Here is a 24,589-nt window from a genome sequence, read left to right as displayed (position 1 = left end):
GAAAAAAAAAAAAAAATCGCGGAATAAAATGCTTCAAAAAAAATTAATTTTGGGGCGAATTTTCCTACTATTTTTGCTACGAAAAAATTATTTTTTTGAAAAATTTTCGAATTGTAAATTCATATAGAAAGTAAGATGGGTCAATAACTTTTCGAGTTATCGTGTACGCCAATTCGAAAAATATAGTTTTGAGAAAAACGCGTCGAAAGTTTGAATACAACGTAACTATACCTCTCCCAGCGCTCGAATGCAAAGAATAGAGACGTCACTGTTGACGATCTATAATATAAGAAATACTTAAATTTACGTTCTAAAAATTTTTTGACATTTTCTTAAAGGGTTATATTAACATTTTTTGAAAAAAAAAAATTTTTTTTTTTGAAATTTTACAGGTATCTGTCCCTTTAAAACTGTAGGTCCCTCAGTTTGTGGAACAACATCAAGACGCACACCACAAATAGAAGGAGGACCTCGGCCAAACACCTAACAGAATTAATTTTTTTATTATCATTTTAAGTTCTCAAGCTCTTAAAAAACCACCCGATATATTAAAAGTTTTACTCAAGCTTGTGGAAATTTTGCCTTAGAATAAAAAGAATAATAAATAATGCATATCTACATACAAACTTGCATCTAAGTGTGGTGCGCTCTCGCTCGGAACACTCGGAAAATATGTCAACTGCAATCATCATCCGGGCGTTAAAACAAAACATACCTCGAACAAAGGCCAACAATGAGCTAAGGACTTGCAAATATCTGCGGGAGTTGTAACTCCTTCCACCAAATCTGCTGACTTCTGACTGCCGTTGCCATCAGGGTGAATTCGAGATTGTGTTGCATCAATTGTTTCATCATCATGTTTACAAGCTGGCAGATTGCCGCAGCGGTAACAACAAGCTGCCATCCAGCCGCCACCAGGGCAATCAAATGAGTCACCCCCATCCCACATCCCACAATTGTGGCTTCAACACAGAGCAGCTTGAATGCAGCGGTACTAGCAAATGCTTAAATTGGGGTCAGGGTTTCTTTTATATTTTGCACATTTGCTCTGCATGAGTCTGCGTGTGTCTGTGGGTGTGTGTGGGTGTTCGTAGGCTCATGCTTGTGCTCAAGAGGCAGCCCAATGGGGTCTACACTGGCGCCGGCACGCATTAAGTGGCATAATGAAGCCTCAGGCGGGCAGGCAGGCAGGCAGGTCGTTCGTCTTTTTTTTTGTTGTTGCACGTGCAGTCGGTAAACATGAGTACATGCACGACTGAGTGAATGAAGTCATATATAAATCATAGTCCTGCGGCGGTGGCATATGTGCAACTGATTACTTCATCCTTTGTGTTTCGCTTACATTCACTGCAATTCATTTGCTTTCAGATCATATCATTATGTTAATATCTTGCATTCTATTCTATTTTGACTGACATTCTTTTCTGCTATTTCTTTTATTTCTTGCAGTGCTCACCTTTACAATAGAGCCACAGGATGTGGTCGTGCCGGAAGGACATTCGGTGTTGCTGCAGTGTGGTGGCACTGCACAAATCGGCAAGTCTGGCAAAGTATTGCCGAATATACGTTGGCGTGCACCAGATGGCCAGGATTTGGGTATAGTGGGTGATACATTCCGCACTCAGTTGAAAAACGGCTCTTTGTACATAAGCTCCGTGGAGGAGAATCGCGGCTTGACCGGCTCCTACCAGTGTCTGCTCAGTGCGGATGGCATCGGCACCATTGTTAGTCGTGCGGCCGTGGTATCCATAGCACGTTTGCCCGACCTAAATCAAGACTTCATCGAAACGTATCTACTACCCGGTCAGACCGCGTACTTTCGCTGCATGATCGGTCAAGTTCAGCCGGGCATCAAGCACGCGGTGCAATGGATCAAAGACGACATGCCGCTAGTGTTGGACAAATTACGCATGGTTGTACTGCCGAATGGCGCATTAGAAATCGATGAGGTGGGCATTGGCGATCGTGGTGCCTATCAATGCAATGTTACCTCGGGTAGTGTGTCGCGCTTGAGTAGCAAGACAAATTTGAATATCAAAAAGATGACAGATCCGGGTAGTGAAAGTCTGGTGGCACCATCTTTTCTTGTCGGTCCCTCACCGAAAACCGTGAAAGAGGGCGATAGCGTCACCTTGGATTGTGTGGCGAACGGTGTGCCCAAACCGCAGATCAAGTGGTTGCGCAGTGGCGAAGAGTTAGATCTCAACGATCTTGATTCGCAATTCTCGATTATCGGTACGGGCTCTCTGCAAATTTCCTCGGCCGAAGATACAGACTCGGGCAACTATCAGTGTCGTGCTAGCAATACAGTCGACTCGCTCGATGCACAAGCCACCGTACAAGTTTTGGTGCCGCCCAAGTTCATCAAGAGCCCGAAAGACAAGATCGCCCACGAAAAAGAAGAATTAGAGTTGGAGTGTTCGATACGCGGCAAACCCACGCCGCTGATCCAGTGGCTGAAGAATGGTGACGTAATCACACCCAACACGTACATGCAGTTGGTGGGCGGACACAATCTACGCATTTTCGGTCTGCTGCAATCCGACGCCGGTATGTTCCAGTGTGTCGGCACGAACCCAGCGGGTAGTGTGCAAGCGGCGGCGCGTCTCCGCGTTGTTCAAACCGGTGAGTAGTAGAACCCACGAAGGTCAGATATCAACTTGTAAATATGGAGCTAACAGTTGCCAAACCATTGAGTACCTACTAATGCCAAATACGAAGCGCTTTTAGTAATCAAAATTAAGCTTTTTGTATTTTTTGTATTTGTCTTGAGAAGCTCTGTGAATTGGACGTAATATAAAAGCAACTGGTTTAAATATGTACATTAAACCCTCTAACCTAGTGAGACCAGTAATCTGCGCTTTAACAACCTTACTGTATAAAAAATTCGTTGGACGCCTAATTATATTTTTCGGTTTCCATAAAGGGTGATCAATTTAGAGGTATCTGGTTTTAAATTGAAATAAAAAAAAAATAATGAAAAAATTCAAATTGATTGGGCAATCTTTATTATTTTTGTGCTGAATTACTCATTGCATTTATTTTTGAAAGTTTTTTTTTCTTGTTCACTCCACTCGAGAGCATAGGACCTGGACAAGACTAAGTCTTGCGTTGGTTTCGTTAATCTATTTTGCTTTCTGGCAGGGTAGGTGATTAGCCTTCCGGTACCAATTTTTGAAAGATAATCCCTTTGAAATGTTGGCTACAACTGCGCCGTAATTTGGCCATCCGTAAACTCCAATTTTGAATGACTCGCTGGAGGACTTCGGTCGGTATCTCGTGAATAACTTTAGTAATTTTGGCTGCCAATGACTCAATCGAAGCTGGTTTACGCACAAATCATTTAGAATTTACATACCCCCCCACAAATAAAAGTGCGAAGGAGTGATATCACACGATCTTGGTGGCCCATCCATTGATCCGAGACGAGAGTTAAATTGCTCACCGAAACGACGGCGCAGTAAACTCATTGTTCCACGGGCTGTATGGCAAGTAGCGCCGTCTTGGTGGAACCAACTCCATCCGTGTTGTGAAGATCACGGGCTTGAATTTCCGTCACCAGAAAGTCGTTTATCATGGCGCAATAGCGTTCGCCATTCACTGTTACATTGGCGGCAGCCTCGTCTTTGAAGAAATATGGGCCGATGATTCCTCCAGCCCATAGGCCGCATCAAACGATTATTTTCAATGGATTTAATGGCTGCTCTTGCATGGCTTCGGGTTGCTCTTCAGCCCAAATATGGCGGATTTATTTATTGACATAGCCATTGAGCCAAAAATGGGCCTCATAGCTGATCGCCAAAAGTTAGCCTGAGCGCGTGATGAACACTTTTCACAAAGCGTCGATTTTCGTTATTCAATTGTAAGCTTTGTAAACGTTGTTGAGGCGTACGTCTCTCCATGATGAAATGCCAATGAATACTTAGAAAAATTATGTATTTAATTTGACAGTAGTCACGCGTGATCTGTCAAAAAATCCTATTGCAAAAAGTACCTCCAATCTGATCACCCTTTATTAGACATAACCTGCCAAGTATTTGCTTTGAGTAAAGGGTGCTTTGAAAGCTTAACTTTTTTTCTGCGACTTGGGAATACTAAAAATATTAACCTAGCAAATTGAGTAATTAGCAAGTAAGGAGTCCATGACTCATTAAAAATCATTCCTAAAGCTGATGCAAACCTTTCCCGCTCATAACAAATTAGTACTTAGTTTTGTTACTTATTTTGCTTACTTTTTTTCTTTTAGCTTAATTAATGTAAATAAATCTGCTTTCGATGTATACCGGATCGGTGCGCTAATCCGAAAAAAAACTGATTCGTTGATTTTATTTGAATATGAATATATAATTTTTGTTGCATAGCAAATAAATATTTTAAAAATTGTTTTCATTGATTTTTTCACAAATTAATTTCCTTTTTTGTTTTTCCATTTTTATTTGTTATTTATTTTCATCCACTTCCTTTCACGACACGCAACATTATTTTAACACATCACAAATTTTCCCACCATCCATCCTTGCCAATATCCAAAGGTAAATCTAAAAATTACCGTCCTCCACTTCCGCAAACGTCAAAATCTCAACTACTACCATCAGCTTCGCCCATGCGACGTCGCAAGGGCGGCGCGTCTGTAGAAGGGCGCTCTAAATCAGTTGATCCTTTTGACACGTTCGGCGATGCTATTGACGCTTCTATGGGTTCGACGCGTAGTCTCTCCAAAAGCGCACTGGACAGTTTACTCTCACAGCGAGGTAAAAAGTTACCCCAACCAGAGAGACCACAAAATGACAACAGTTATGGTGAATTTGCATCACTCAAAGACGTCGAACAGTTAGACTTGGAAATGGAAGACACGGACAGTTCATTGGAATTGCCAACAAGTACGCATGAATTTAGCGGTGGTGATGACCAAGAAGATGATGATGACGAAGACGAAGACGATTATGACGATTTGAACGCCAATCAGGAGTTCATTGACGCTTACAAACATGGTGACGATCCAAACAAAGTACTGAACTCTTGGAAGAACAAAAACAAAAAACAAATATCCTCAGCCACATCCAATTCACAAGCGACATCATCAAGTTCCTCCTACTTATCCTCAGATTTAGATGGACTCGAAGGTGGCATAGGCATTACCGGCGTAAGCAATACGGATAGCAGCGGTGGCATTCTGCAGTCTGTCGGTGGCGTGACGCATATAAATGGTGCACTATTGAGTCGTTTGCCGGGTCCACCACGCGATTTGGTTGCGCAAATCGTGAAGCCACGCTTTGTAACGCTCAGCTGGATGGAGCCTATGAAAAATCCAGTGGAAGTGGTATCCTACACCGTATTCTACAAGATGAACAACAGCGAACGGTAAGTCACTAGAACTGAGTCGATTTCTGACTAAAACTAGAAAGTCTAATAAATTTAACAACTATATTTTATGCATATTGCAATTTTATATTATATATAATTGCAGTAATTTAGAATTAATGTTCGATTTTTTTGTACTTGTGTCATTATTTGAGACCCAGTGATTTTACGCTGCATCGATAGCTTAAACAATTTTTTTTTTGTGGGGTTAGGCCACTGCTTCGGCGTCGCATTTTTCGTACATTTCTTTCAGCAAAACAAAATCAAAATTTTTAAAAACCTTTTTTTTAATGTATAAGTACTTGTCATAAACTTGTAGGGACAAACTTACGCTCATAGCCCATTGCGATGCCTTATGGGGAACTTGTGCAAATATTCCTAAGGCCAATGCGAACTTTACACGAACTTTAGAAGAAGTAAGGAGCGTATATGTATATACATTAGGCCGGGTCGATTTGTGGGGAGGCAAAAAAATCGCCCATTGCTCTGTGAAAATCATATTCTAGGGATCAAAATAAGAAACTTTGCCGAAGGAACCATACCTCTAAAACGAATTCTGATGTCCCCCAATTTGGGTCGAACTTTTTAGTTTCTTTTCTCATGTAAAGGCCAAAAATGGTGATATTTTGAAATTATTGTATGGGGAACTCCCCAGGGGAGTTCCAGGGGGTATGCCACTGGCATAGGTGGATCGGCCGTCCAAAGTTAGTGGGGGTCGGTCATACATTTAGACTCGATTGGAGCACTCTAAATGGGTCAAAGTGGGATTTTTCGTTCGACCCAAATTGGGGGACATCAGAATTCGTTTTAGAGGTATGGTTCCTTCGGCAAAGTTTCTTAATTTGATCCCTAGAATACGATTTTCACAGAGCAATGAGCGATTTTTAAATCGACCCGCCCTAATATGCATATATACAAGGTGAAGTCCAAAGAAACAAGACTGGCTCATAAAATGTTTTTGATGGCGCTATCATTAAAAAAAATATCTTTTTAATGAGTTAGTGCGTTGGATGTTACATCCCTAGTCGACGTCCACAAAAAGCTTGCTGACATTCGGTTCAGTGGAAGCGAAGTTATTGCGTCAAAAGTGTCAGTATGTCTGTGTCATCAGTACAAAAATGAGTTTCGAACAAAGAGCTGATATCAAATTTTGTTTTAAAATCGTTAAAACGTTTAACGCAGCATTTAAATTTATGAAAAAAGTTTATCGCGATGATTGTCCATCTCTTGGAAATTGATTGTCCATCTCAAAAATTAAGTCGATGCTCATTTGTTTTTACGATTCCAAGGAAATTGTCCACAAGGAGTTCGTGCGAACGGACCAAACCGTCAACGCATTTTTCTATATTGGCGTTTGTTGTATCGCATTAGGCCGTCCAAAAGGCTTGTGCCGATATCCTGATGGGCATTCCGGTGAATGCCCTGAAAAACTCTTTCGAAAATCTTTTAGATCGTTCAAAATAGTGTATCGAGGCCAGAGGGGACTATTTTGAATAAATAAACTCGAAGTTATCAGACCAAAGCTCCTTTCGTTTCTATGTATTTTAGCTCAGTCTTGTTTATTTTGGACTTCACCTTGCATACATATATATATATATTATATATATATATATATTTTTTTTAATATAGAAAATGTATAAAATTTTTTTTTTTTTTTCAAAGTATCATAAAAGAAGATGGAGAATGCATAACTTTTCTTCGATGAAGACTTTTGCGGAAGAGCGCGAGGCTAACCAACCGCACCAGCACATTTTAGTTTCCAGTGAACAAATATATGTATTTTATATTTTTTTAACTAAAAATTAAAAAAAAAAAAACTTTTCGAAAATATTTTAAAAATCTATGTGACACGAGTATATCCTTACGTCCATGCGGAATGTAATTGTGAGCATACATTTCAAATTTCAAGTCATTCGCTCAACATTTGTTCGATTTATGCGTTCGGCCGACTTCAAAAATGTAGTTTCGAGAAAAACGCTTTCGCCACAAAAATATTTAGAAATTTTTTCCCACTTTAATCCTTTGATTATGTCATTTTTAAAGTATTAAGGAATTAAAACGCCGCTGAAGCCAAATGTTGATGATATTTGGGATGGTATTCAGCTCATCAAAAGTTCATGGGAAGTGGATGTTGATGGATTATCAGCTTTTTTGTCAAATAATGTTCTGTTCTTGCCTAGACACTTCTGCTAATCTTTAATAAATCGTTAGCTTGTGAACAATTCATAGATGCCTAGAAAGTTTCTATTCAAAGCTGGGAATAAAAACGACATTGCGAACTACAGGCCTATTTTCAAACTTTCAATGGTTTCAAAGTACGTTGGGCATACATTTTGTCAAAAAAGTACCGATAATTGTTCAATAAAACGGAAAATAATTGTTGAATCATCAAAATTTATTTTATCGCCTTCAAAATAGGCTCCATTCGAAGCAATACAAAATGCCAACGATTAGTCCCAGTCATCGAAGCACCTTTTAAATGCGTTTAAAGAGATCTTCTTCAGCTACTTAAGCGAATTCTCCTTAATAGCCTCTATCGACTCAAAGCGACGTCCGCGGAGAGGCAATTTAAGTTTTGCGAAAAGGAAAAAGTCGCAGGGGGCTAAACCCGGTGGTTGGTAAATATGATGGTTGTTCGATGATATTTGTCGAGTTTTTGGCCACAAAAGTGTTCACAATATGAGCCTTGTAAGACGGTGCTTTACCATGGTGCAATATCCAAGAGTTTTCATTCCACAAATTTTGCCGTTTCCTACTCACATTCTCTCTATTAAATTTCGCATAACTTCGCAATAATAGTCTTTATTTAACGTAGAACCATTTGGAAGGAATTGCGAGTGCACAACACCACGATAATCAAAGAAAACGAGTAACGTGACTTTCACTTTTGACCGACTTTGACGTGGTGTTTTGGGGTTTCGGCTCATGAGGATAGCGCCATTCAGCCGCCTGTTGACTGGTTTGCACGCCAAACTCATATTCCTCGTCTGGTCCATTACATTGGGTCCGAATTCACTTGCTCAAGCATGCCTTCAGCCACCTTCGTCGGATGAATTTTTTGAAAGAAATTCAACTCTCTTTTAAAGAGTCGAGCAGGCACGCGACTCATGCCAAATTGATGGTGTAAAATGTTACGAGCTAAGGTCACGAGCTACCTCCCTCAAATGATGGTTTTCCATCTCCATTTCCTTGACTTTGTCAACGTTTTCATCCGTTGAAGACGACCAGATCGGTGCAAATCTTCTATGAGTTCTCGTCCCTCTACAGAAGCCTTATACCACTCGTTGACCCGTGTTTTTTGATAAAGCACACTCGCCATAGGCTTTCTGCAACATTTTCAACGATTCGGCACAGGAACTCCCGTTCAAAACACAAAATTTAAGACAAATTCTTTTTTCGATATTATTTATCCATAGTTAAAATCGCAGAACACACCTGCAGTTGACTGATATAATTAAATGCCAAAAACAAGCTAATTGACAGATCTCGCTCAATCTGAGTTTTTAGAAAAGTTTCGAGTGGGCAGTTTTATAGTCCATTGAATTTTGAAAATTATGAAATAAATAAAAGACAAATACATGGTGCGCAACTAAGTTCCCGCTGTCTGTCAATAGTTGCCGCCAGCGGTGTGTTCTAGTCGATTGTAACATAACCAAAACGGCATAAACCAAACTTAAACATATGGTAAACAAACTGATTCGACACGTTAGTGATTTTGTTTTGGTATCAGATACTTTTGGTTTTGTGAAAATGTCTGATTTTGTGCCGAATAATCGTCATTTGCGGGAAGTGTTGTTGCGGAAATGGCGGCTGAAGCGCATCGAGAGTTACAAAAAGTTTATGGAGATGCTGCTTAAAGTGAAACAACGTGTCGAGATTGGTTCCGTCGCTTCAAAGACGGTGATTTTAATGTTGACGACCGTCCGCGTGAAGGAAGGCCAAAAACCTTCGAAGACGCTGAATCGGAGGCATTGCTCAATGAGGATCCGTGTCAAACGCAAGAGGAGCTTGCTTCAGTATTAGGAGTTACCCGCCAATCCATTTCCAAGCGATCGCATGCTTTGGGAATGATTCAAAAACAGGGTACTTGGGTTCCTTATGAGTTAAAACCAAGAAATGTTGAACGTCGTTTTTTCGACGTTTCGCCTGTGAACAACTGCTCCCACGGCAAAAAAGGAATGGTTTTCTTCATCGCATCGTGACGGGTGATGAAAAATGGATTCATTACAGCAATCCAAAGAAAATAAAGTCATGGGGACTGCCCGGTCATGCTTCTACGTCGCCGCCTCGGCCGAATATTCACGCTGCGAAGGTTATGCTATGTACCTATTTGGTGAGAGACCAAGTTATTTTTTTTTATTATTATTATTTATTACGAACTGTTAAAACCAAGCGAAACCATGACTGGGGATCTGTATCGACTTCAATTGATGCGATTGAGCCAAGCACTGCGCGAAAAGCGGCCGCAATTCGCGGAGAGGCATGAAAAAGTGATTATACAGCATGACAAAGCTCAGCCTCTCGTTGCCAAACCCGTTAAAACCTACCTTGAAACACTGAAATGGGAAATCCTACCACACCCGCCATATTCTCCAGATATTGCGCCGTCCGATTATCACCTGCTCCGATCGATGGGACATGATCTAGCTGACCAGCAGTTCCATTCATATGAAGACATCAAAAAATGGCTTGCTCCGTGGATAGCCTCAAAAGATGAAGAGTCTTACCGCGACGGTATGCGAGATCTACCCGAAAGATGGGAAAAAGTAGTAGCAAGCGATAGACAATACTTTCAATGATTCACTTGTAACCATTTTTTCAGAATAAAGTTGTATTTTCATCTACAACACAGCGAAAACTTAGTTGCGCACCTAATAAATTGTCAAAACTTGTCGTCAATAAGTGTCTGTGCTTTAGTTATTTAACGCATTCTTATATTCGAATATTCTAACTCAAAATGTGTATTTAATTTGCATCTAAAAAACAGATACGTACTTGAAAGACCCTATATAAATCGCTAATAAATTAATATCCCATAAAAGCAGAAGTTTTCTTATGGTTTGCAATGCCCGCGATTTATCGGTTTTCTATTTCGTTTACTTACTTTTGAACACAGAAATCGTCCTTTCAATTAGCGAACACAAAAAGCCAATAAAGTGATTCATTTTCCAGATGAAGGCAAAATGTGAAAATTCATATTAAAAACAAATCGTCGACACTACTTTGCTTTCACTTCTCCCATTCACTTTTGAATTGTCAATGTCTTTTCTTCTGCCTCGCGGCGGAAGTCGTTCGAATCCAGACTGCTTCTGCTCCGTTGGCACCAACGTCAATTCAATGATTTAATTTGAAAACAGCTTTTGCAAATTGCCAAGTAGAATTTCCTTATTTTGGCAAACGCAATTTACTGTTTTTCATGTAGTTCCTCTTTCTGAGCTCCTTTTTTATTTTGCGCAATAATTTTATATTTTGCCCCTTTGTCAAATTGGCAACAGGAAAATGCTCCGAATCTATTCAAGCGCACTGAGAACCAGACACACCACCCACTTGGTATTTGAGTGGCCCATTATTGGTGAAAGAGCTGTGGTGGCGTCACAATTGTCATGGGTAGACGACAAACAAATAACCTCTTGCCAGAAACAATGGCATTTGGATGTTAAGCAGCTACTAAACACCTGAAATGAGGTGGCGTGCGAAAAAATCGGCCAAAATTGTTTACAAAGGACATATATTCGCTTAATTTAAAGATCTTTAGGGAATTTTAAAGGCCGTAGAATAAGTTAAATGAGTATTCGCTTGCTCATACATGCATACGTACAAATATACACTAAGGAAAATATTTCATAAGTACATTCATGTGTAAAATAAGCATTGTTATTATTCTCAACATACAATAATTACTTTTATTTTTCATTCGTTTCGCTGTTTCGCCATTTATAGTGAACAAAAAATCGTTACCAAATCCCACGATGATCAACAGGTGAATATCCAAAACTTGATGCCTGGCAAAACATATCAATTTCGCGTGGTGGCCAATACGAACTTTGGAGCTGGTGAATCTTCTGAGGTGGATATAAATTTTTTTACTTATTTTTTTACAAATTTACAGTATTGTAATTCTACAGGTATTGGAAGTGCTGACGCAACCGGAGGAGAATATCGCTGGCCCACCACGCAACGTCGATGGGCATGCGACCAGCGAAAGAGAGATTTTCGTAAAATGGGATCCTCCGACAGTAACTAATGGCGAAATTCTGAAGTATCGCATATACTATTCTGAGGTATGCAGTGCCGCCGATCGGTCAATGCCATGCATCTAGCGTAATACTCAGTCCTGATGTGTTGTAATATTTTTTTTTTTTTTTTTTTTTCAGAATGACAGTGGCGCTGAGATGTATCACGATAGCACCTCTTTGAGTGCTGTGCTCTCTGAGCTTCGTCCGTTTACCGAATACACAATTGCAGTGGTGCCATTCAACAAGAATGGCATGGGTGACCCCTCAAATGAAATAAAAGTCAAAACTTACTCATCCACACCAACTGAACCCCCCAATAATGTAACGCTTGAAGTGACGAGCTCCACGGTGAGTTAAGAAATTTTACTGAACTCCGTGCATAATTTTGTGTTACTTTAGTCAATTTTACTTTAAGGGGTTAGGGATAGTCAGAGGTCCGAAAAAATGATGATTTCCAATAATTTTTTTTTTTTGCTAGTCAGTTGCTCTATTTTACAAAAATAAAAAAAATAGCATTAATATCAGGTCAGTCCATAAATACGTGCGTATTTTACACATAATTTCACTTTTGTACGATTTTTGTATACAAAAAATTATTCGCGGAATATAACGGAACTATTTATATTTTCTTTGATATATTGTGCATTCAACAAGTGATTTTATTCGCGGATAGAAGCGCGTGTTGTTAAAAAATAAAATGGAATCTTCGAACGCGTATAAGAGGCATATTTTGTATTTTTTTTATAAAAGTGGTAAAAAGGCAAGAACTGGTGCTGTGGAAATAAACTCTGTTCACGGAGAGGATACCGTGAGTGTAAGGACTGCGCAAAAGTGGTTTTCAAAATTCCGAAGTGGTAACTGCGACGTGGAGGATGCCCCGCGCGTTGGTCGTCCTGAAGTCTTTAACTCCGACGACGCCTTGCTCGAACTCGTGGAAGCTGAGCCAAATTTAACAGTCGATATAATAGCTCAGAGGTTAAATTCATCGCATGGAACAGTTCACAAACTCGACACCTGGTTCAGTTGGGAAAGGTTTCAAAGCTGGGAAAATGGGTTCCGCATAGACTTTCCGTCGCCAACCTTCAGCAGAGAGTGAATGTGTGTTCTCAGCTGCTGCAACGGCTTGAAAATGAAAGTTTTTTGAACCGTATCGTTACTGGTGATGAAAAATGGGTACTTTACAATAATCCTGTGCGCAAACGCCAATGGTTAGATAAAGATGAAACATCAGAACCGACCGCTAGAGATGGCCTTCACGCCAAGAAGATTCTCCTGTCTATTTGGTGGGATATGGCCGGTATTGTTTATTATGAACTTCTGGAACCAAACCAGATGATAACTTCTGATTATTATTCCCATCAGCTATCAAACCAGAATGAGGCACTTAAAAAAAATCGACCGTCTGTAGTGCATAGACCCACTGACCTGATACATCATGTTTCGACTTGGCTTTCGCAAAATTTCAAAACAAAAAAATTAATAATTGTGAAAGTTATCGCTCTTGTGCCAGATCGAACCTTTTTTTTTTAATGAACAATATGGCGGCCTCAGGAAATATTTTTCAGTTTTTCGAGAAAAAAACCGACAGTTAATTGTTAAAAAAAATCGAAATTTTTGAAAAAAAATCCTTTGATCAGGCACGAGTTTTTTATGTTTTTCAAAAGCAGTATACATTTTATCGAAATCTACGAAGCGGTTTTTAAGTTACAGTGATCACCCGTTCAAAAAACATAGTTTTGAGAAAAACGGATTTAAAGTTTTGCTGTCGGCTCCGAAGCGCCCAAGCGCCCTTTGTTAATTGTTGAATAACTCGAAAAGTATTTATCGGATTCACTTCAAATTTTCACACATTTTTTTTTTAAATATTATACTTTTAAGAAAATACAAAAACAAAACCATTTTTTTTTTTTAATCTGACTACCCCTAACCCCCTAAGTTAGGGGGGTCTTTACTTGAATTTTCTTTACTTCATTTACTATATTTTATGTTTATTTTGCTTTTATTTACTTTACTTTGCGTTTACTTTGTTTTAATTTGTCATACTTTAATTCACGTTTAATTTACTTTACTTGACTTGACTTGACTTTGCTTTACTTTTCGTTTACTTTACCTTAATTAACTTTACGATTATTTGACTTTAATTTATTTCACTTAACGTTTAATTTGCTTTCATTAATTTTGCTTTACTTTACTTTATTTTTGCTCTTACTTTGACTTCTTTCGCTTTACTTTGCTTTATTTTTGCTCTTACTTTGACTTCTTTTGCTTTATTTCACGTTAATTTTGCTTCACTTTACTCATTTTTTATTTGCTTTACTTTGCTTAGAGATTAATCCCAGTTCCTTTTTGATTTTTTATTTTATATTTTTTTAATTTTTTGTGTATATTTTGTTCTTGCTTAATTCTCAAAATAACAACAAAGTTAAATGTAAACCAGGTTTGGTAGATTATAAACACATAAAATTAAGAAAAAAGGCAAATCGGGCACTCTACTGCTGCTGCCTTAGTGCCTGATGTGTCTTGCCATCGCTGCCAAAAGACGCAAGCACTCTAAAAATTGTTGGTGCTGTTTTTGTGTTTGTAGATTAATGTATATAAAGTTTTCTCAAGCTCCACTCCTCTACATTTTTTTTTTCACATAAATAATTATATCTTTGGAAAATAAAAAATTGGTATCTTTTATTTATTTTATAATTTAAAAAAAATCCTTGGATTTACTTTTGACTCACTCCGGGGCGAAAGCTGAAATTTTTTCTTAGGCATTTAATTTTTCTTTGCATACAAATCTCACTTTCACAACAAGTACCGCCATGGCTACGGTGGCATATTTTTCAATTAAAAAAAACTAAAGAAAATTACGCTAATAACAATAGTTGGGTTCGATAATAAAATTAGTCATCACCCCTTTATGAAAAAATTTCAAAGGTGAGCTCTTTAACAGACCGTTATTCGAATCAGCCGTCACTTGAGGTAGGTTTAAAAAACAACTGAGATTGTGTTAGTGATATACAAAAGAATCAACCAATGACACTTTCTTGCCGTCTGAACAACGACTGACTGGACGAGTGTGTGAATATATGAAATGATCGGGCAGAATTCGGCTGGCGAATCTCTCGCACCGTAGCAGCCGAAGTTCTCCTCACAATTTTGTTTTTCACAATAGTTATTGGTCAAACCTAGTAAATCTATCATCGTTGGCCATCACCAGCCATTAGTGCATATGAAGAGCGTAAGCAAAATTCTCCTCTATCTTCTCTAAGAGAAGAAAAAGCAAAAAGTTAAGAAACGGAAAATTTTTCATCACTTGCAAAAAACCCATGAATGACAGATTACAAGGTATGGTTATCCGAAGCAAAATTATGAGAGTAAGTAGCGGGGTTGCTATACCAAATTAGAATTTTTAATTTTTACCAAATATCGATAAAAAAACAATACAATTTAATATCTTAGGATGGAAAATTAAAAATAACAAATATTTTTAGCATATTTCTTTGCCATAATTAGTGCTTTTTTTTTTTTTTTTTTTTGTTTTTTTGTTTTTTTGAGAAATATCTCATTTTTTATGCAGCATAATTATGCCCGTTCATTTCACATGTATTCGTACGCTTTTCCAATCAGTCGTTGTTCAAGCGGCATCGAAGTAAATTGGGTGGTGGCTGCGTTGATTTTTTCTTATACTCGTATCACCAACAAAGTCAGTTTTCCCATAAAAAAAACCATCCCCTGTTAGGTCAGCAAATCAGCTGATTCCTTTAAAATCGCTGAGAGCCGATTAATAAACCATACTTTTACAATTTTTTCCACCGTGCAAAAGCAAGTAGAAGAAACATACCTGCTGAGTTTGTTTACAAATTTTTCTGTTCTTCAAAGAAAGTACCTTAAATGTACCTACTTCATATACTCACGGTTTTTGTTAAAAAAATTTAAATTTTACTTTTTCTGACTATAAACTGCAAATTTCAAACCGGCGTACGGACAAAAGTGACCAAATTTCAGATTGCACAAAAAATAAATTTGGAAATTTAGAAAAAGTTCAATCATAGCTTCCAGATCACATCTTTTCGTGATGGATAATTTGTGCTGGCCAAAATTTCTCCAGCATAAAATTAATGTCTTTCTTGCATCGAACTGTCATTTTGTTCCGTCAATGTTCAAGTGATGGATAAATTTTTGGCGTTAACGAAGACATTAGCCTGCTTGCAAACATTAACAAAGACGACTAATTTTCATTTGATAAAAGGACTATTCTTTTCGCCATGCGTTAGTGAGTGGCGAATAGATATAAATGAACGCTGGAATAGAGCTGCCTAAAATTACATTTGTTTGTAAGATGAGTTATATCAGTTTGACCCCTTGCCGTGCTTTAACGAGTCTGACTCGAGATGAAAATTTTGGTCCAAACATGAATATGACGAGCCAGGCTCGTGAATAGATAATCGGGCCAAACGTAAATATCACGAGCCGAGGTCGTACACAGATAGTCAGATCAAACATAAACATCACGTCATTGAATGTTACATTCTATCTGTACGCCACCAGAGTTAGTCTCGAGTCTCATAATTGCTATTACGAGTACAAAGTATTATTCTGATCTGTTTACCACGCGTTGACGCGTAACACTTGGGCCAGTAAAGTAAAGTAAAATCACGAGTAAATTGTTTGTTAAGTTAGTCGAGCAGAGAAGTGGCGAGTAGAAGAGGTCTCTATTCACTTTTTACACATTCCTTTTGAATATCTATTAATGCATGGCTATTATACATATTTTCCTTTACTATATCTAAGCAAATTTCATTTTTGAAGCATTTTTCAATAAGTCCCTGACGTATATTTCCGTTTAGTCTGTCACTGTGCACTGGGAGCCGCCAGCTGAAGAGGAGCGCAACGGCCAAATTACAGGCTACAAAATCCGCTATCGTAAACTGAAAGATACACCCCAAGTGAAAAGTACACCAGCAAATATTCGCTACTTCGAATTGAATGGCTTGGAGCGGCATTCGGAATATCAAATTAAAATTGCTGCTATGACAGTGAATGGTTCGGGTCCATTTACGGAATGGAATCGTGTCATGACACTTGAAAATGATCTAGACGAAACTCAGGTGCCAGGTAAACCGGTTTGGATCGGCATACATCCGGGAGGTGATAGCATTGCGCTGCATTGGGGCCCACCACAGCAGCATGAAATCAAGATACGCAGCTATGTACTAGGCTGGGGTCGTGGTATACCCGATGAGAACACAATCGAACTAAAAGAATCTGAACGCTACTATGTGCTGAAAAATTTAGAATCAAATACGGAATATGTGGTATCGCTGCGTGCACGCAACGTCAAAGGTGACGGTCCGCCAATTTATGACAACATTAAAACACGTGACGAGGAACCACTCGATATACCAGTACCGCTAGAAGTGCCAGTTGGCCTGCGCGCCATTACCATGTCCAGTTCATCGATAGTCGTCTACTGGATAGACACCACGCTGAGCAAAAACCAACATGTCACCGATAATCGGCACTACACTGTACGCTACGGCATTTCCGGCTCTAGTCGCTATCGCTACCACAACACCACCGATCTCAATTGCATGATCAACGATCTGCGTCCAAACACACAGTATGAGTTTGCAGTCAAAGTGGTAAAGGGGCGGCGTGAATCGGCTTGGTCCATGTCGGTGTTGAACAGTACCTATCAAAATGTGCCAATCACGCCACCGCGCGAGCTGACCGTGCGACCCGATGAGCAGAATCCACAAAATGTCATTCTACAATGGCTGCCACCCAAGCACAGTCTGGGCCAAATAACGGGCTACAACATCTACTTCACAACCGACACAACGAAACGTGATCGTGAGTGGTCCATTGAGGCGTTCGCAGGCGATGAGACAATGATGATGTTGCCCAACTTAAAACCCTATACCACATACTACTTCAAAGTGCAAGCGCGTGTTGGAAAGGGCATCAGCAATGCGCCCTTCTCGGCGCTTGTCGCCTATACGACCGCAGCGACGGTGGTGATGCAGGAACCGAAGCCCATTGCTAAGGGCATTAGCAATGAAATTGTGTTGTACTCAGTGGCGGGCGTTGTTGTATTCGTGGTAATCGTAATTTCGGCCATTTTGGTTTTAGTGTGTCGACGAAAGCCGCAATCCACACCCGATCACAACAAGAAGAGGTACGAAGAGTGAGTGCACTATTCTTACTAAGTGAATTTATTTGGTTGAGAAACATTTCCTAACCGATTTCATAATTTTTTAATAGCTACCAAAATGTTGGTGTACCAAAGCCACCGGATCTTTGGATACATCACGATCAGATGGAGCTGAAGAATATAGATAAAAATATACACAGCACAACGCCAGGTAAGTTGAAATAGTAAATCTGCTGCGTGGTTTTCCTAATTTGTAAATGGCCTCCGTAAATTTCTTCATTGCAGTTTGTAGTGACGGTGCTTCGAGTAGCGGTGCCTTAACATTGCCACGCTCTGTGGTGCATGAGTATGATGTAGATACGCCAGTGCCAGTTACAAATTCGCTGGACAAACGTTCATATGTGCCCGGTTACATGAGTAAGTCGCAACAAATCAAATCAACTACCGAGCGGCTGCTGCAAACATTGCAGCCTCTCGTGCATTAAAAAAAAATATTATACAGTAGAAGCCCGATAAGTGCAATACCGATAACTGCAATTTCGCGGAAAGTACAATTCGATTTTGAGTCCATAGAAAACTCGAAAAGAGCAATAAATTGCAATTTTCGGGCGCAAAAGAATTCTTGTTCCAAGAAATTTTTTACTTAATACGGCAATGTATTTGCGTTCATCACGCGCGAAGACACAGCTTTATAGCTATGCACAGTTATGGCTCTCGGAATTATTGCGACCAAAAACACTGTTCTCACGCTTTGTGATTTTTGATTTTTACAAATAACTGTAAAATTGTAGCGCTGATATCATAAAATATGGCATCGAATCGTTTGTGACATTCAACACGCGTTAGTTTCAAGCTGGTTCTTGAGAGTAAAACAATCGTTGGGAGTTTGAATCATTTTTTTTTTTGCTTTCATCAAATAAAATCATGGGAAAAGTGAAAAAGAATCTACATTTTCTTGCATTGAAAGAAAGAGATGAGATTCTCCAAAAAATTGAAAAAGGCGTTAAACAACGAGATCTTGCATTCGAATACAAAGTTGATTGCGCAACGATTTGCCGAATAAAAAAACAATCCCGTTCATTAAAAGAAAATGCATACAATTCATTTTCACTTGGAAATAAACGGAAAACTTTGCGGTTTGGCAATCATCCAGAGCCCGAGAAGCGTTTGTACCAGTTTTTCATGAATCAGCAGCGACGAAATGCTCCTGTTTCTAGCTTGATATTGAAAAGCAAAGCATTAAAAATATTTGATGAAATAAAAAAGGATGGAGAACAATTCAATGCAAGTGATCGATGGTTTTCGCGATTCAAGACGCGCTTCGGACTTCGCTATTTGACTGTGACTGGTGAATCATTATCTTGTGATCCAGAAGCCATTGAGTCATTTAAGGAAAAATTGACGGCGAAAATCGCTGAAAAAGGATATGTAACATCACAAATATATAATGCTGATGAAACGGGGCTCACAAAATCGAAATTTTTTTTCTTCACTCATCTTATAGTAAATCATTTCAAGAATGTTGTGTCAAAATTTTAAGTGGATCGGAGCAGAACTCTCAAAGTTATAGCCTTTGTAGGCACTCTACCTCGAATGCGGAGCATCGATAATTTCTCAGAGTCATTTTTTCAAACGCGTTTTTCCCGAAACGACTTCTTAAAAGTCGGTGCCAATCACAACTCCGAAACTATTCAACCGATTCTTTTCAAATTTGGCACACGTTTTCTAAATCAAAAATACCTCCCCCCTACACTGTTTTTTTTATTTTTATTTTTTTAAGGTTGTTTTTCACTTACAAATATGGCGAAATTTTTCGCCAAAAATGCTCGTTTTACGTTTTTTTGCCACCAAAACTACAAAAATGAAAAAAAAAAAATTTTTATTAATGTAGGGGGGGAGCATTACGTCATACTTTAACTGAAAAATTCGACTTTTTTAGTTTCAGATGATTCTACGACGAATACCGATTGGCACCGCAGAGCACCTCTCGAAAAACATATCTCCAAAAAAACTCTGTCATGGGCTTATTTGTCAATATTTTATTATTAATATTTTTTAAAAACTTATTGAAAAGATGTACAATAACATGCAACTGATTTTATTAAAGTATCTTAAGCCATATTTCTGTAAAAAATTCAAAAAAAAAGTGTTTTTTTTTAGCGCTAAACCCTACACCCCCTTTAAGCCCCATCTCATCCGCCCGAAGAAGAATTAGTTTGTGATGAGATCGAAGTGATGTATTTTCCGGCCAATTGCACAGCGATTTTACAGCCAATGGATCAAGGTGTTATTAACTTAACAAAAATTCAATACAAAACATTGCTAACGGAAACCATAATTAGTGAAAAAGATTCTTCATTACATGAACTATTGAAGAAAATTGATTTGAAAACCGCCGTGATCATGTTGAGCCAAGCATGGGGGAATTTGCTCCCTGAAACGATGCTGGAAAAGCGTATTGGGTACAAGCCCAACAGTTGAAGCGATTATTGAATCTAATCCAGACGATATGCCATTGGATATCGAAATTGACGACCCCCTTCTTGTTGGAGGACTACAACGGTTAAATGAGATGGTCGAAAACTATGTGGGTGAAGCAGACACAGATGAAATCCGCAATTGGGTTTTGGAATTAGGAGTAGATGAAGGTGATAGCGAAGCCAATGAGCCCGAAGATACTACTCAAGAAGAAACAACCGAAAAAGTCCAGCATGAATCGATTTTTGGCTGTGTCAATACAATTTTGAAATGGGGTGAACAGAACGATGTACTGTCATTCAATCAGATCGCTTGTTTGCATGATATCCGATCAAAAGCACTTGAAAAGTGTTACGGGAAAACGCAATCGAAAATAACAAAGTTTTTCCAAAAAAAATAATTGAATTTTGGAGCACACACTCATATGTCCTTCCGTGTGTTCATTTTTCTTGAATATCGACCTTTTGAGCTCATTAATTGCATTGAATAGAGTTAAAATATTTTTCCCTAGGTATTCCTCGATTCACAGCAGAAATTCGCAAAAGTGCAATTTTTCGCTAAGTGCAATCATTGCTGAAATTTTCCAATTGTACTTATCGGGCTTCTACTGTATTTAGTTCTCGATTAACCCTTTTGCATCACCGCTCGAAATGCGCGATGTACTCAAAATACCTTGCGTCGGCAAGACTTTTACAGTTTGTTCTAATGAAAAAAACGTTACGGGATTACCAAAATGATTTATCTTCCACAAACTTTAATAAAATAAATAATTTATTGCGAATTATTCCGTTCTTGGTGCTAAGAGAGAGCTTTTGTTCGCGCGAACTATTCGCTCTTGGTGCTAAGAGAGAGCTTTTATTTGCGCGGAGTATTTCGCTCTTGGTGCTAAGAGAGAGCTTTTATTTGCGCGAACTATTCGCTCTTGGTGCTAAGAGAGAGTTTTTGTTCGCGGTTTATTCCGTCGAATGATGCAAAAAGGTTAAGGCACAATACGGCCTTTTATTTATATTCATGCGGGCCTACATTTGTACATTTACAATTTTTAACTCACTTTAGCTACGTCGATGAACTCTACCATGGAGCGACCACAGTATCCACGCACACAATACAACATTTCAGCCAATCGTTCGCATATGACGGTCGACACGGGACATTCGCAGCAGAGTTTGACACAACAGCCAGGCTCATTGGCACAGACACCCGAACATCCTTATGGTTATGAGGGTAATTTCTGGTAAGTGCTTTCACCTTAATTTGAATAAACTCCACTAGCAGCTAATAAATGAGGTAATCGAATAAGTATCTCCAGAAACATCATTTATCACTTAATTAAATTTTGACTGCTATTTTGCCTACCAATCGCTCAGACAATCAGGAACAAAGTGATTTATGAAAAATTTTTCAATTTTATTTCAATGCCTAAATAAAATCAAAATTTTTATCGGCCGACGAAATTTCAGTGTAACATAAATTCTTTTTTATTTGTATTTTTTTTTTATTTGTAACCATCCATCCACTGAATACGAGTACATCAAACGAAATTGAGTGTCATGTCATCCATCTGGGAGAAAATATGTGAAGTATTCACAACTCTGGTGCGGCCAACTCGTCGCAAAACGCGCGTCTGCTTTAGCCCCAGCACACTCCATCGAGAAATCATACGTCATACCAGGCTTTCGGCTTCAGCAAATCCTTTCTTCAACTTTCTCGCCGAAGTGCGCATGAAAACAAATGGCAATGAATCAGGAAGTGGGTCGATGTCACCGCGCGAGAGTGCGCGCATGGCAATAACGGCAGGTCGCTTATGGAATTCAATGTCCGAGGAGCAGAAGCTGCCGTACCGCAACATTGCACTGGAACAACGTAAATTAAAGCGTCTGCGTGGCCGGCGGAAACGTTCCGCTTCAACTAGGCGAAGGATGAAGAAACGCAAATCTGCAATACAGTGCGGCTTCCTGTTGCCACCTCAATCTCAAAAGGATGGGCGGTCATCAGGCAGCTCGACACATTCCAAGTGTGATGACAACGACAATGCTGACACTTGTTCGGATGGAACGGAGAGCAAAATTTAGTGCTAAATTTGTCTTTTTAATGTCTCAACTTTTCCGATATACTATATCTGGCATCACCCGCAATTATCTCATAACTGCGCCTGTGTATTCTTCTATTGTATTGGTCATACCCAAATGTTGTATTATGATTATTGTAAAGCGAAATTTTTGTTTTAAAAAATTTCAATAAAATCATATTTTTGTGGCAAATGATGATTTCTAATATATTTGTGATGATTTCTCATATATTAGCTGATAGCTGCACTGTTTATAAATACCTATACGAAAAACGCTGAAAGGCAAACTTTTAATGACAAAATTTTCTCTAGCAGTCCTGGTTACCCGAACGGTGGAGGTGGCAGTGGAGCCGGTCCTGGTGGCGGTCCCGCAAACAATGGTGGCGTTTCAACTATTGATAGTTCTAAGCGTGGTCACCCGTTGAAAAGTTTCAGTGTGCCAGGGCCACCGCCGACTGGGGGTGCAACACCTGTCAACAAACACAGTGAGTAACAAAATATGTCTACACTTTTTTAATCGATGTATGGTTTTTGGAAAGTACCAGATGTATAAGCTTAAATCCGCTGATTGCTCTTAGATGGCGTTAGTGAGCATATCAAGTTACCATAGAAATGCCATATTTTTTTTTGCATGGGTTCGACACCTGTTTACATCAATCACTGCACATTTTAATTTGAAGAAATCGGCTGCCGAATCGCATCGAATGCTTGTGGAGGCCTATGGTGACAGTGCATTATCGGAAACAACTTGCAGAGACTGGTTTCGTCGGTTCAAAGACGGCCATTTTGACTTGAGTGACAAGAAGCGTGAAAATCGGCCCAGAAAAGTTGAGGACCATGAATTGCAGGCTCTTTTGGATGAGGACGATACCCAATCGCAAAAAATGCTTGCCGAGCAGTTAGGTGTCACTCAACCAGCCATTTCCATGCGTTTACGTGCCATGGGAAAGGTCCAAAAAGTCGGAAAATGGGTACCCCATGAATTGAACGATAGACAGATGGAGCGACGCCAAAACACATGCGAAATCTTGCTGGCTAGGCATAAAAGAAAGTCGTTCCTGCATCTTGTGGTGACTAGCGATGAAAAGTAGATATACTTTGAGAATCCTAAACGAAAAAAATCATGGGTCGATCCCGGCCAACCATCAACTTCTTCATCAAGACCTAATCGCTTTGGACGCAAGACGATGCTGTGCGTTTGGTGGGATCAGCAGGGTGTCGTTTACTATGAGCTGTTGAAACCTGGTGAAACTGTTAATTCTCATCGCTACCACCAACAACTCATCAAATTGCGCCGTGCTTTGCGTGAAAAAAGGCCTCGTTATGAACAAAGACATGAGAAGCTGATTTTCCTCCACGACAACGCCCCATCGCACACGTCAAGAATGGTCCAAAACTACTTGGAGACAATCAATTGGGAGGTGCTACCTCATCCCGCTTATTCACCAGACCTGGCCCCTTCGGACTATCATCTGTTTTCATCGATGGGTCACGCGCTCGCCGAACAGCACTTCGATTCGTACGAAGACGTCCGGAAATGGCTTGACGAGTGGTTCGCCTCGAAAGATGAAGAATTCTTTTGGCGTGGTATACACAAATTGCCCGAGAGATGGGAAAAATGTATAGCTAGCGAGGGCAAATACTTTGAATAAATTATTTGTTTGCTTTCTATAAAAAAAAAATGTTTTTTTTTTTTTTTACTAAAAAACAGCGGATTTAAGCTTATACACCTGGTAGATGGAGTAGAGTCATGGACGTTTTCATACTAAAATACTAGGTTGTTCAATAAGTTTTGCGGCTCGACAAGAGAGGGTGTTGCTACAAGCCTAATTTTTTATTATGTTGGTACACGCTTCATATGAACGTCTGTGAAATTTCATTTCAATCTGTCAATTCATTCTTTGTTTACAAGCCATTTAGTATCGATGTGTCACACCATTTTCTACAATGAAAAAAATTAAGTCCCGTGAAGTGATTGAATTTTTATGGTTGGAAGGTTTAAAAGCAAAGGAAATTTATGAACAACTGTTGTAAGTGTATAAGGACTTTTCGGTATCAAAATTTTTTTTTTTTGTTCACTCCTCTCATCGTACATGGTTCTGTGCTTAATGCACCGTCCCATGAGATGTTGGCATCTACTAGTTCACGCAGCATCGACCTTCTCCAATTGTTTTTTGGTCGACCGCGACCTCTGCTCCCTTACGGGTTCCAGTCCTGTGCCATTCTCGTGATGTTATCTGGTGGTTTTCTCAATGGTGACCTATCCATCGGCACTTTCTGCGTTTCTGATGGGTTCCTCGT

At 39.3% G+C, this 24,589-nt stretch overlaps 2 protein-coding genes across 2 annotated transcripts in view; both read left to right on the top strand.

Moving 5' to 3' along the window:
• Positions 1-24,589, top strand: part of LOC129244074 (neogenin) — a 48,361-nt gene that overhangs the window by 16,516 nt on the left and 7,256 nt on the right. The window contains exons 2-11 of the mRNA XM_054881688.1: positions 1,450-2,625; positions 4,533-5,361; positions 11,302-11,428; positions 11,487-11,642; positions 11,736-11,945; positions 16,436-17,775; positions 17,853-17,953; positions 18,028-18,159; positions 21,277-21,454; positions 22,601-22,773. Coding sequence (XP_054737663.1) covers positions 1,450-2,625; positions 4,533-5,361; positions 11,302-11,428; positions 11,487-11,642; positions 11,736-11,945; positions 16,436-17,775; positions 17,853-17,953; positions 18,028-18,159; positions 21,277-21,454; positions 22,601-22,773 — 4,422 coding nt within the window. The remainder of the gene's footprint in view (positions 1-1,449; positions 2,626-4,532; positions 5,362-11,301; positions 11,429-11,486; positions 11,643-11,735; positions 11,946-16,435; positions 17,776-17,852; positions 17,954-18,027; positions 18,160-21,276; positions 21,455-22,600; positions 22,774-24,589) is intronic.
• LOC129243987 (uncharacterized) lies at positions 21,572-22,481 on the top strand. Its single transcript, XM_054881526.1, has one exon. It carries the CDS (start codon positions 21,771-21,773, stop codon positions 22,290-22,292), a length of 522 nt encoding a protein of 173 aa, XP_054737501.1. The 5' UTR covers positions 21,572-21,770; the 3' UTR covers positions 22,293-22,481.

This window comes from Anastrepha obliqua, chromosome 4, assembly GCF_027943255.1.
Source record: "Anastrepha obliqua isolate idAnaObli1 chromosome 4, idAnaObli1_1.0, whole genome shotgun sequence".
Lineage (NCBI taxonomy): Eukaryota > Metazoa > Arthropoda > Insecta > Diptera > Tephritidae > Anastrepha > Anastrepha obliqua.
The sequence above is the reverse complement of the archived record's forward strand: the minus strand, read 5'-3'. Positions and strand labels throughout refer to the sequence as shown.